Source organism: Protomyctophum parallelum (assembly GCF_964188405.1).
Source record: "Protomyctophum parallelum genome assembly, chromosome: 10".
Taxonomy (NCBI): Eukaryota; Metazoa; Chordata; class Actinopteri; order Myctophiformes; family Myctophidae; genus Protomyctophum; species Protomyctophum parallelum.
The window spans coordinates 47244079-47257536 of record NC_139704.1 but is presented as its reverse complement, the minus strand read 5'-3'; the positions used below and the strand labels follow the sequence as shown (position 1 = coordinate 47257536).

The 13458-nt window shown below is 41.5% G+C and overlaps 1 protein-coding gene across 1 annotated transcript in view; it reads left to right on the top strand.

Annotated features, from left to right (window-relative positions):
• Positions 1–943: 943 nt before the first annotated feature.
• Positions 944–13458, top strand: part of LOC310865870 (complement C1q-like protein 2) — a gene marked incomplete at its 5' end in the record, with an annotated part of 67600 nt that continues 55085 nt past the window's right edge. Inside the window, 3 exons of the mRNA XM_083775078.1 lie at positions 944–1130; positions 2526–2576; positions 3179–3220. Of these exons, the coding sequence (XP_083631204.1) occupies positions 944–1130; positions 2526–2576; positions 3179–3220 (280 nt within the window). The remainder of the gene's footprint in view (positions 1131–2525; positions 2577–3178; positions 3221–13458) is intronic.

Sequence of the window (13458 nt, the reverse complement as noted above, 5' to 3'; positions counted from 1 at the left end):
TCTGCCTCATGGGGCGATATGCATTGAGAGGGGCCGGACTTTAATCTGCCCCATGGGGCGATATGCATTGAGGGGCCAGACTTTAATCTGCCTCATGGGGCGATATGCATTGAGAGGGGCCAGACTTTAATCTGCCCCATGGGGCGATATGCATTGAGAGGGGCCAGACTTAATCTGCCTCATGGGGCGATATGCATTGAGAGGGGCCAGACTTAATCTGCCTCATGGGGCGATATGCATTGAGAGGGGCCAGACTTTAATCTGCCTCATGGGGCGATATGCATTGAGAGGGGCCGGACTTTAATCTGCCCCATGGGGCGATATGCACTGAGAGGGGCCGGACTTTAATCTGCCCCATGGGGCGATATGCATTGAGAGGGGCCAGACTTTAATCTGCCTCATGGGGCGATATTCATTGAGAGGGGCCAGATATAATCCCCCTGGGGTGATATGCATTGAGAGGGGCCTCTCAATTCATGGTGCGTACCGTCCTGCTCATATGTCGCGCACGAACACGCGGATATTATGTGATGATGCTGTTGTTTAGCGCAACAGATGTTATGTGTGCGCACACACACACACACACACACGGTCCGACTTTATATGAGGAAGATCAGTAAGTTGTACGGCCACACACGCACGCACGCGCACACACACTAGAGTTCTCAACGACGTGACATAGTAATTCCTACACGGGTTGTGCTTATAACCACGCCCCCGGGCAAGTTACGTTTCTGGTTCAATCAAGAGGCCTGTGTGTGTGTGTGTGTGTGTGTGTGTGTGTCCATTATTTAATCTACATGCCGCTGTGATGACTGCTGTCAAGCTGTCATATGCAGGCGTGGAATGGAAAAGCATGCCTGCATGGAATGCAGAGCATGTTCTAAATGTCTGCCAGGTAAAAAAAAAAAAAAAGTTACGGGTAGGCAGGTAGTGTATAAAGATGCGGCTTGCCACAGCATTGACACAGATGGATACTGCTGCCATGTACCTGCTGGTGGTCCTCCTCTGCCTGTGTTCAGCCGACACTGACCTGCCGTTCCAGTTGAATATCAACCAGCTCGAGATCCACGGACCGTTGGAGGTGAACCTTAACCGCCACGATGACCAGCCCATAAACGACCTCACAGGTAACGATGCTGGAGAGGCTGTTACTTCTAGTGCTGCTTTTTGATTATCCATATATTTTCCCATTTTGACCATTTTCAAGTTCAGATTAGCTTTAAAAGAAATGTATAGTGGGTTTAATTCAGTTTATTTAATTTATTATTAACCCTTATGCCTTGCTATTTTAATGATTTTACATAGGCCTACTAATATTCTCATATATCCTCTTCTGCCAGAAGTATAGGCTACAAAGTAATGTATACATAAGCACTCGTTGTGATCTTAAAGCTCACAACGAGGGGCGGCATGATGCTTTGTGAATTTATGAGTTTGACTTCGGAGATTGAATATTATTCGCTGGTGCGCAACACCTCTGAATGTCAGATAATTGCTCGTTAAAAGATTGATTGATTCCACCTGCTGCCTGCACAGCGCTAAACATTGCCCATAGGCTATACAAACGTATGAAAAAGAGGAATTAGAAACAGTGAAAACAGGCCGTTTATAGAGGAATATGAAGAGTAAACCCACCCAAGAAGACGAAGCACTTTGACGAGGTCCATGCGTGGTGCGTGCAGTGTGCACTGCGCAGTCAGACCTGCATGCCTGAGAGGGAGGGTCAGACAGCGCAGCGCGGTGGCTGTGCTGCCTATCTTTATACTATAGCCTATACTAATCGATTCTACACTACTTCATTAGGGTAACAAGACAACTCACCCTTTTTACCCTTTTTGGTTGTCCGGACAACTCACCCCGAACGTGAAGACAACTCACCAGGGGTGAGATGACTTCACTTTCGGGGTGAGTTGTCTTCGCTTTCGGCCACTTTGGGGGTGAGTTGTCTTCAATTTCGGGGTGAGTTGTCTGACTGAATATGTACCCTTTGAGCTCTTTTATATACTTTACTGAATATTTCACAAGAATACTTTACTGAATATTTCACAAGAATACAACACAAGAGTCAAATGTACGGTCAAATGTAATGTATTTTATCATACAACTTTGATGATGGAGAGGGCCACTATATTTCAAACTCACTCCAGAGGGCCACAATGCATATAGTCAAAGGTAGCTGATCTACAAGCTCAAAACATGTCGCAGTGCAATGCATTTTGAGCTTGTAGATCTGCTTTTTTGCTATTTTTTAAATTGGAATCCGGAAAAGTAATCTTTTTTTTATTTAATTTCAAATACATTAACTTTATGATTATGAACTGAAATGCAAATATTGGACATAAAAGTCATTAAGCTATTAACACATTAGACTGAAGTAATTAAAGTGGGTCATGTTCGCGTGTTTGGAATGTCAGACGAGGACGTATTCTGTGTTACCCGGGCCTCGTCTGGACAACACATCAGTTTGTTTGTTTTCTCCGTTTGTTTGACCCGATTGTGTGTATTTATTAATTCATTTTCAGAAAAGGACAACAAATCTAATGAGGTGGAAGCCCCGGGAGGAAGTTCTGCAGGTGAGATATAGGTTATAGATATTATATAATGTTATATTATTGCCACCATAGAAAACCTGTAAGTCAGTCCGTCCGTCCGTCACGCCTCGTGACACGCTCCATAAATGGCCAATACAGAATCCATTCCATATGTTGATCTGCCCAGCAGTCTGCCGTCACCCAGGCAGATGCATGGGGCGAGGTGGCTTCTCCCCTCAGGGCGTCTACCTGGTATAATATATTGTATTAGTGAAGAATGAGGTGGGAGCAACAGGAGGATGTTCTATAAGAGATGTTGGAAAATGACTTACTGTTGCTAAAAGAACACAATAGCGGCCAATCAAATCATCGCTATGGGGTGATCAGCCAATCAAATCATCGTGTTTGTGTTCATACAAACAGACAAAGTTGGGCATGGGAGGCTAGCACCCCTCAAAAATCTCCATGAATTCAAGGCTTCATGGGGTGTGTAATTAAGTCATATTTTGGGTGAACTACTCCTTTAATTACTTTAATTAATCTCAGAGAATAGATTATCCATAATGGAAAGCTTACTCACTCAACAGTGAAAGTGCATGAGTATTTACTGTATGACTGACTTAATGCTAATGTACTGATTTCAGCTCATCTTGCTCAGCTGACAAGCCAAGTGCAACAACTGTGGAGTAAGTATTAGTTTTATAAATATAATATATACTAACATATTATTAAGTATACATGTATATAAGTAGGAATTGAAAAAATCCCAAAAGGTCCAATTAAATGGAGGACAAAGTACTCACATTTCCACTTTTTAATTGGCACACACTAATAAATAAACGCTCCCCACACGTCTCAAGATTTGCCATTGACAATGAAAGGGGAATTCAGGTCAAATGTCTGTGATGTGTTTTTCAGAAATGGCTGCCAAATTGAGTGCTAGTGACAGCAACGTGAAAGACCTCCAGGTCCATGTTGCAGACCTCCAAACCAGACTCGGTACCAGTGAGGTCCATGTTGCAGACCTCCAGGCCCATGTTGCAGACCTCCAAACCAGACTCAGTACCAGTGAGGTCCATGTTGCAGACCTCCAAACCAGACTCAGTACCAGTGAAGGCCAAGTTGAAGTTCTCCAGACCAGACTTAATGCTAGTGAGAGTCAGATTGAGGGCTTTGAGACCAGACTTAGTGCTAGTGAGAGTCATAGTGAGGGATTTGAGACCAGAGTTAGTGCTAGTGAGAGTCAAGTTGAAGGCTTTGAGACCAGACTTAGTGCTAGTGAGAGTCATAGTGAGGGCTTTGAGACCAGACTTAATGCTAGTGAGAGTCAAGTTGAAGGCTTTGAGACCAGACTTAATGCTAGTGAGAGTCAAGTTGAAGGCTTTGAGACCAGACTTAATGCTAGTGAGAGTCAAGTTGAGGGCTTTGAGACCAGACTCAACACCAGCACGGTCCAGATTGAAGACTTGAGTGAAGGTAATTTGATCAAGATGGTGTTCAGTGAATGCAAGTATAAATGTGTAGTGTTGAAAAGGGACTTACTTTGGGGTTAAATAGTAGTTCACACAAACTGACTTATTATCAGTTACACTCCCCACGAAGCCTTGAATTGACCACGACTCAGCTAATGTAAACATAATAATCCATAATGGAAAAGCTTTACTCACTCAGTGAAAGTGCATGAGTATTTACTGTATTTACTGTATGAGTGACTTAATGCTAATGTCTTGATAGTGATAATTATTATTATCACTATCATAAGTGGTAGAAGTAGTGCTTTTTCTGTCGATTGATCAGATTTTATTTTAGATTTTTTCTCTTTCCACATGATTTTGTTTAATCCTTTATTAGAAATGCAGCAATGTTGAAAACGGATTTCTTTACTCAGTCTTTGTTTCTTTCTATGAGATGACTGAAATCTCAAAAAGGTGGGCATAATAAGCTTCGGCTTCAGCCCTTTCCTTTTCGGTCAATTGTATCATGTATCAATTAAACCATGACAGAGACAAATAAACTATCTACTGATTTCAGCTCATCTTGCTCAGCTGACCACCATAGAAACCAGGCTGACTGCTGCTGAAAGTAAGTATGTTTTATAAATATACTAATATACCAACATATTATTAAGTATACTGTACATGGATATCAAAAGTAGGAATTGAAACAATCCCCAAAAGGTTAAATTAAATGGAGGACAAAGTACTCATACTCTTAGACGCTTAGTATGTTCATATATTAATAATTATATATGAATTAAGTATGATAGGCTACACTAATATAAAATACTATATGTATGCTTAGTAAACATATTATGTTCAGTCTTCATTATGTATGCAGACTATAAATACTGCAAATTCCCCAAATATGCATAGAAAATGAAATGATCTACTATTCTTTGGCACACATTTGGCAAAAAAATAATAATGCAGATCTACAAGCTCACAACGTAATGTGACATGTTGTGAGCTTGTAGATCTGGATTTGGTGTAGAGGGAAATACTGTGCAAAAGGATGCTACGCACACCAACCGACCCACACCAACCGACCCACACCAATCCATGACAGAATAATGTTAGAATATTAGAATGTAGTGTTGCTGATCCACGGCAGAACAATCAGAAAGGTAGTCTTTAAAAGAGAAAAAAGTGGCGCACACACTGGTCTGGTATAGCACACACTGGTCTGGTATAGCACACACTGGTCTGGTATAACACACACTGGTCTGGTATAACACACACTGGTCTGGTATAACACACACTGGTCTGGTATAGCACACACTGGTCTGGTATAGCACACACTGGTCTGGTATAGGACACACTGGTCTGGTATAACACACACTGGTCTGGTATAACACACACTGGTCTGGTATAACACACACTGGTCTGGTATAGCACACACTGGTCTGGTATAACACACACTGGTCTGGTATAGGACACACTGGTCTGGTATAACACACACTGGTCTGGTATAGCACACACTGGTCTGGTATAGCACACACTGGTCTGGTATAACACACACTGGTCTGGTATAGCACACACTGGTCTGGTATAGCACACACTGGTCTGGTATAGCACACACTGGTCTGGTATAACACACACTGGTCTGGTATAAAACACACTGGTCTGGTATAGCACACACTGGTCTGGTATAGCCAAAGTGCCAAGAATGTATTATAGGATGAAGAGAATACAGAAACCAACGTTTGGGCAGATAACTGACACACTTCAGGGTATATAGAGCCTGGGCTAGTCTTACAACCAATCACATTCTGACCCATATAGAGCCTGGGCTAGTCTTACAACCAATCACATTCTGACCCATATAGAGCCTGGGCTAGTCTTACAACCAATCACATTCTGATGACCATATGAGCCTGGGCTAGTCTTACAACCAATCACATTCTGACCCATATAGAGCCTGGGCTAGTCTTACAACCAATCACATTCTGACCCATATAGAGCCTGGGCTAGTCTTACAACCAATCACATTCTGACCCATATAGAGCCTGGGCTAGTCTTACAACCAATCACATTCTGATGAGTGCTGAGAGCAATCAGAGGGAAATACTAGCAGCCCTACTATACAGCCCTGGGGGACCCCGGTCAGGTTTAAGTGGATATTAATGAGTAATTGTGTGTAAATATTGATGGTACTGTCACACTCACAACATGTTACAATTAACCAAAGTAATGACTTTACCGTCTTCCACTATTAAATGTCAGTGAGGATCTGACCATTAAGGTGAATGAAAGATTTAGGTTTACAGTTTTCTGGATCTCCAAGGACCCTGTTTTTGTTCTACACTATATATATATATATATATATCTTTGCTGAAAATAGCAGATCTACAAGTGCACAACAGAACATGGCCCAGTTCAACACATTGCTCCAGAACAGAGTTACTAGGGATCAAGTAATGAATAATAAATGATAATAAATCCTGTCTCTGTATTTGACAGACAGTAATATTCCATGGAGTATTGTTAGTGACTGTTTAGTTTTAATAGCCTATACTTTGTCTTGTTGGAGCTGATAAGCTGCTTTACAACAAGATTGGTGTATTGGCTTAATATAATATTATGCTTTTATAATATTTAAACAGTTTGATAATGCTCCTCCTGTGTTGACAGACAAACCGAAGGTGGCCTTCTCTGTTGGTTTGACTAATGATGGACAAGTTGGACCGTATGATTCTGACACCACTCTGATCTACAAGAGAGTCCTCACTAACGTCGGCAACGCCTACAATACATCTACAGGTGATTAAACTACAATCCATCCATGTACACACATGTACTTAAAGTACTACAAGTAAAAAGTAGAAATGTGCCATTTCATGTATAAAAATATTTTGAAAATAGCTCACAATGCGTCGATGTGACAGATTGTGAGCTTGTAGATCGTCTATTTTCAAATGGCTGAAATGCATTAAAGGCTGAAGTGGTTACTGTATGTTTTGTAGTAATAATCTAAATCTACAAAGTAACTACTAACTAAAGTTGTCAAATACATTTAGTGGAGAAAAGTACAATATTTGGATCTGAGTAAAAGTAAAAGTATTGGAAATTGTTAATACTCAAGTAAACTACAAATACCAAAATGTTTTACATTACTAAGTACAGTACTTAAGTAAATGTACTTAGTTACTTTCCACCACTGTGTGTTTCACATTGAAAGCAAAAGTCCAGAGGAGATGAGGAAAGTAACCTCTTAACTCACACAACTTGTAGATCTGACTTTTTTTAAATTAAGGTTTTTATTTTTATAACTGTATTTTTAATTTCTATTAATGTAATGTGTCTCTCATCCTGTGTTCTCAGGGGTATTCTCTGCGCCGGTCAGAGGACTCTATCACTTCACATATACTGCATATAACTTGTGGTCATCAGAGAACTTCTGTGTCTACATGCTTAAGAATGAGCAGCAAGAATTACTCTTATTTAACTGTGGATACAATAGTGGAGGTAATGGACAGATATCTAATGGAAGGATGGTAGAGCTGGAGGAGGGAGACACTGTTGACATGCGTTTAAATGGACAGTCCAGGCTCTATGATGACCCAGGCAACCGCTCTGTGTTCAATGGTGTTCTGCTCTATGCTATGTAACACTGTCTGCTACTGGTACCATTACTTTATACAGTGTTCTGGTCTATAAAGGACGAGCTATAAGTCCAGTTGACATCTTTAAGAGTCTCCTGTCTAGATTATAATGACCACAGGATTTGTTAAGATTTCAATTCAGACAATGGGTTTTTAATTTAATTTAATTAGTGAATGGGAATTTAAATTTGCATTATATTTTGTTCAGCATGCTATCAGTTTTAATAATGGATCCAGATAGATGACCGTTTGCAGGCAGCATGTCATTTCTTATGGTATCAACTTTACTTATGAAATAATTGTCGAAATAATCAGCACATTCTTGTGGCTTGGTGATGAAGCGTTGACCTGATCAATAAATGTTTTGCTCATTTTATCTCTACTCATGATTTGAGAGAGAATACTCCAGCGTTTTTTTTACCATCATGTATAATTTCTACAATTCTAGATAGTTTAGTGTTCACTTTGTCTCTTAAAGAGCGATATGCTAGCCAGTCCTCTGATCTACCTGAATCTACAGAAACTATTTTACCTTCATCTCTATCTTTCATCAAGCTTCTCAGCGTTGTCAGCTTTTCATCTATTTATCTATTTTCAATATGCTTGGAAAGATAATCTGAAATAAAATCAGAAAGTTTAAATTGTGTTGAAACATTGTAACAATACACATCTTCTCTCATGGGGTCTATGCTGTCACAGACGGGGGTCCACAGACAAATAGATCATTTTGGGGTCTATGCTGTCACAGACGGGGGTCCACAGACAAATAGATCATTTTGGGGTCCTTGACATGAACATGTTTGAGAAGCATTACGTTAAAGAGGCTCCATAATGTTCATATCCTTTTAGACCAAGTGTATATTGTACTGCAGGCTGTTTGCATTTCTGTCAAATAGTTTTCAATCAATCAAAAAAATGAGAAAAGGGCATGTTGTGAGCTTTTACTGTAGTTCTGCTACTTTGACTAATGTTGTTAATTCTGAGCATTTTCCCTCCAAATAATGACATGCCATTGCTACGTACACATACATACATACATATCACTGGCACTCACTTTGTTTTGCTTGAACATTGCTGAACAGTCAACAAACTGAACTGTGGGCCAATGCTGCCACCTGCTGGCTCATAACAGAAGTAACAGTTCTACTGTAAAAGGGTTGACAGGGTCGTCAGCTACAATTTACAATGGAGTCATTTATCAGACGCTCTGAATCCAGAGAGACTTACAGTAAGGTTCAACACATGGTAATACATCACATACATAAAGATTAGTCATCAATAATCATAAGTAAGCTAAGAACCTAACATCTGTCTAACAGTAGAATATTAAACTATGGTACAGTAACACCAAAGAGTGCTATTTCTACATAAACATGCTATCTACTCTCTAACAGGAGTATAAAGCATGTAAACACACATCAGTGAATGTGTGAAACACTTCTGAATGACTGAACCCACAGAAGCTACCGGAGCACATCCTTCAGAGAATTAATTAATTAGGTGCAAAGACAGTTTGTTATAATGAGAAACATTTATAAAACGTGAAATAATTGTACAGTACTACTCAACCCCATCCCCAAAGGCAGTCTCCAAGTAAGGTCAATATAGTAGGCTAATAGTTAAAACAAAAGGTGAAATAATTGTCCTACAGTACTACCCAACTGCATCCCCAAAGGCAGCAGTCTCTTACTTGGTCAATAGTAGGCTAGGCCTAATAGTTACATTTAACAAGACATTCTTGAACACAAACAAAAGTAGATAATGTGCACAAACTTGGGGAAACTCGACAACAATTGTTTCAGGAGGATATTATGAACACAAAAAGCAGTTAATGTGTAACCAAGCTGTATAATAACATCTATCTATAATATGTTGGTACTTTATACACCTTGATAAGGAATGTCTCTTCCAGACTCACTGTGGTTGAATGGCTGCACAACCCACTTCTACAATGGTCACTTCTCTAATATGTCATCAAAAACAACATCTGATGTAGGCCTATTAGTTGTCTCTCACGCACGCACACACACACACACACACACACACACACACACACACACACACACACACACACACACACACACACACACACACACACACACACACACACACACACACACACACACACACACACACACACACACACACACACACACTTACTTGTGTTGGATCTTACAGAACCTTGTATTATAAATTAAAGAGTCCAATATGGGCTCAGAGGTGGTCAATGACACACGTTTGAACAGCACATTTCTGCACGGCGGCAGAAGCAATGAACAATAATGTGTGTCTTACTCACCTGGGATAAAGTTCCTTCCCTTTCCCCATGAATTAATCCAACAGGGTAATAGTTTATTAAAATAGTTTGTAACGCGCTTGAATAGAGGTGCAACCTTCAATAGGTTCCTGTGTCACGCAGTACCTGTTACAAAGGTTCCTACTCCCTAAACTACAGAGTCAGACCCAAACACCTTTTTCAACATAACCCATCAAAAACAAATATTCCTCCTCCCCACCACCACCACCAGGTGGGGCTGCAGCGCCCTCAGCACCCCACACAGGTTTTTATCGATAGCCTACTTCAGTGGTTCTAATCTTAAATTAAAGTGTTGTCCGGGGACCCCCGGGCCAGGGGTCCCTTTGGGAGGTTACAGGGGGTCCCCGGGCCAGGGTTCCCTTTGGGAGGTTACAGGGGGTCCCCAGCAGAATGAGTTAATATAGCCTCACATCAGTTTAACCACTTTATCCATAAAGTCACAGTGCAACACTTTGTGCCATACACAGTGCGCTCCAAATATCAGGGGAGGCGTAAACAGTGTAGTGTGCCCAGAGTACAGCTCAGCTCACTGACATGACTCTGTCTTCATGTCCAGAGTACAGCTCAGCTCACTGACATGACTCTGTCTTCATGCCCAGAGTACAGCTCAGCTCACTGACATGACTCTGTCTTCATGTCCAGAGTACAGCTCAGCTCACTGACATGACTCTGTCTTCATGCCCAGAGTACAGTTCAGCTCACTGACATGACTCTGTCTTCATGCCCAGAGTACAGCTCAGCTCACTGACATGACTCTGTCTTCATGCCCAGAGTACAGCTCAGCTCACTGACATGACTCTGTCTTCATGCCCAGAGTACAGCTCAGTTCAGCTCACTGACATGACTCTGTCTTCATGCCCAGAGTACAGCTCAGCTCACTGACATGACTCTGTCTTCATGCCCAGAGTACAGCTCAGCTCACTGACATGACTCTGTCTTCATGTCCAGAGTACAGCTCAGCTCACTGACATGACTGTCTTCATGTCCAGAGTACAGCTCAGCTCACTGACATGACTCTGTCTTCATGTCCAGAGTACAGCTCAGCTCACTGACATGACTCTGTCTTCATGCCCAGAGTACAGCTCAGCTCAGCTCACTGACATGACTCTGTCTTCATGCCCAGAGTACAGCTCAGCTCACTGACATGACTCTGTCTTCATGCCCAGAGTACAGCTCAGCTCACTGACATGACTCTGTCTTCATGTCCAGAGTACAGCTCAGCTCACTGACATGACTCTGTCTTCATGTCCAGAGTACAGCTCAGCTCACTGACATGACTCTGTCTTCATGCCCAGAGTACAGCTCAGCTCACTGACATGACTCTGTCTTCATGTCCAGAGTACAGCTCAGCTCACTGACATGACTCTGTCTTCATGCCCAGAGTACAGCACAGCATATAATGCTTATTTTACCATACCATACCATACCATACCATACCATACCATACCATACCATACCATACCATACCATACCATACCATACCATACCATACCATACCATACCATACCATCTTTATTTATATAGCACATTTTAAAACAACAACGTTGTACCAAAGTGCTTTACAGTAAAACATTAAAAAACAACTTCAACATTAAAAAACAACTTCATTTAAAAACCACAAAACAACCACAAACAACATGCACAGTGTCACGTTAAATATCGAACATCTCATACTGTGCTTGGAAAAGCCAAGGAATAAAGGTAAGTCTTGAGGCGTGACTTAAACACCTGGAGGGTGGGGGCTTGTCTTGTGTGCAGAGGCAGCTCATTCCAGAGCTTGGGAGCTGCCACTGCAAAAGCTCGATAACCTATTTTTTTATTTATTTACTATATATATATTAAAGAAAATCATATAGGCCTATTGTTGGCCAATCAATCAATCAAATGGGAAAAGGGCATGTTGTGAGCTTCTACTGTAGATCTGCTACTAATTCAGAGGATTTCTTCCCTCATGTCCAAATGGGCCTGCTATATGGTCCATTTGGTTCATATTTTACATATTTTACAATATAAATTGGTGGTCCCAGAGATAGAAATGCCATTAAATGGGGGGTCCGTAGACTAATGCATGTCAAACTGGGGGGTCTTTGAAATTAAAATGGTTGAGAGTCACTGCTAGAGCCGTAAACATCTTCTCTTATGGGGGTCCCTGAGTCACTGCTAGAGCCGTAAACATCTTCTCTTATGGGGGTCCCTGAGTCACTGCTAGAGCCGTAAACATCTTCTCTTATGGGGGTCCCTGGCATGTCTTTTCAAATGGGGGTCGGCGGGCTAACAAAGTGTCATTTTGAGGGTCCTTGATGTGAAAAAGTTTCACAGCTACTGATTCATAGATCACATTTAAAACAACAGCATTGAACCAAAGTGCTGTACATTCAGTAAGAATACTACAATTAGACTAAAAATCACACTAGTGTGAAGTGAGGGGCGCCCAGCCCATATTTTCAGGGGCATGTTGATATGTTCTCATGTCCGTGAAAAATGAAATACATTTATTACAGGTTGTATTTATATCAGTCAGATGACGTCTTACGCCACGGTACATTTACTGCCCTAAACAAACATTAAATGGTAAATGGTGCATTTATATAGTGCCTTTATCCAAGGCTTTACATAGATTGTGCATTACATTCACCCATTCACACACACATTCACACACCGATGGTGGTGGACACCATGCAAGGCACCAACCAGCACATCAGGAGCAATTAGGGGTTCAGAGTCTTGCTCAAGGACACTTCGACACTAACTCTGGGGGAGCCCACAGGGATCGAACTGGCAACCTTGCGGTTACCATCCAGCCACTCTACCGCTGAGCCACCGCCACCCCAACATTAAAGTCCATAGACTTGGCTGGCGACACATATACTACAAAGACAGTGTTCTATTTCACCAACAGTCTGTGTTGGATTTTACAGGTACTTGTATTGTGAATTAAAGAGCCTGTTGTATTATGCAAATCACAGAGCAGAGGCTAGACGGTCAATGACACACATTTTAACAGCCCATTTCTGCACGGCGGCAGAAGCAGCAGCAGTGATAAACAATAATGTATGTCTTACCTATATTTGGGAGAAAGTGCCTTCCCTTTCCCCATGAATTAATCCACCCGGGCAATAGTTTATTAAATGAGTTTGCAGCGGTGCAGAGGTGCAACCATTAACAGGTTCCTGTGTCACACAGTACCTGTTACAAAGGTTCCTACTACCTAAGCAACAGACAACCATATTACATATTATTATTTTTCAACATCTATTTTATTTTGTGGACAACAGATACAAATCTACAAAGAAATGTCATTTTTTACCACCACCACCAGGGGGTGCTGCAGTGGCCTCAGCACCCCACCTCCTGTGCCCTTGGTGCCGATAAGCTGTACTCTGTATACCCTCAAGCCCTGCACCCTCACTGACTTAAGTGACGTCAGCTGTAAGTGCTTGAGGGGGAGAGGCTGCAAGAGCTCCACATGGTAGTGAAAGGAATGGGACCGCACTTTGAAGATGAGT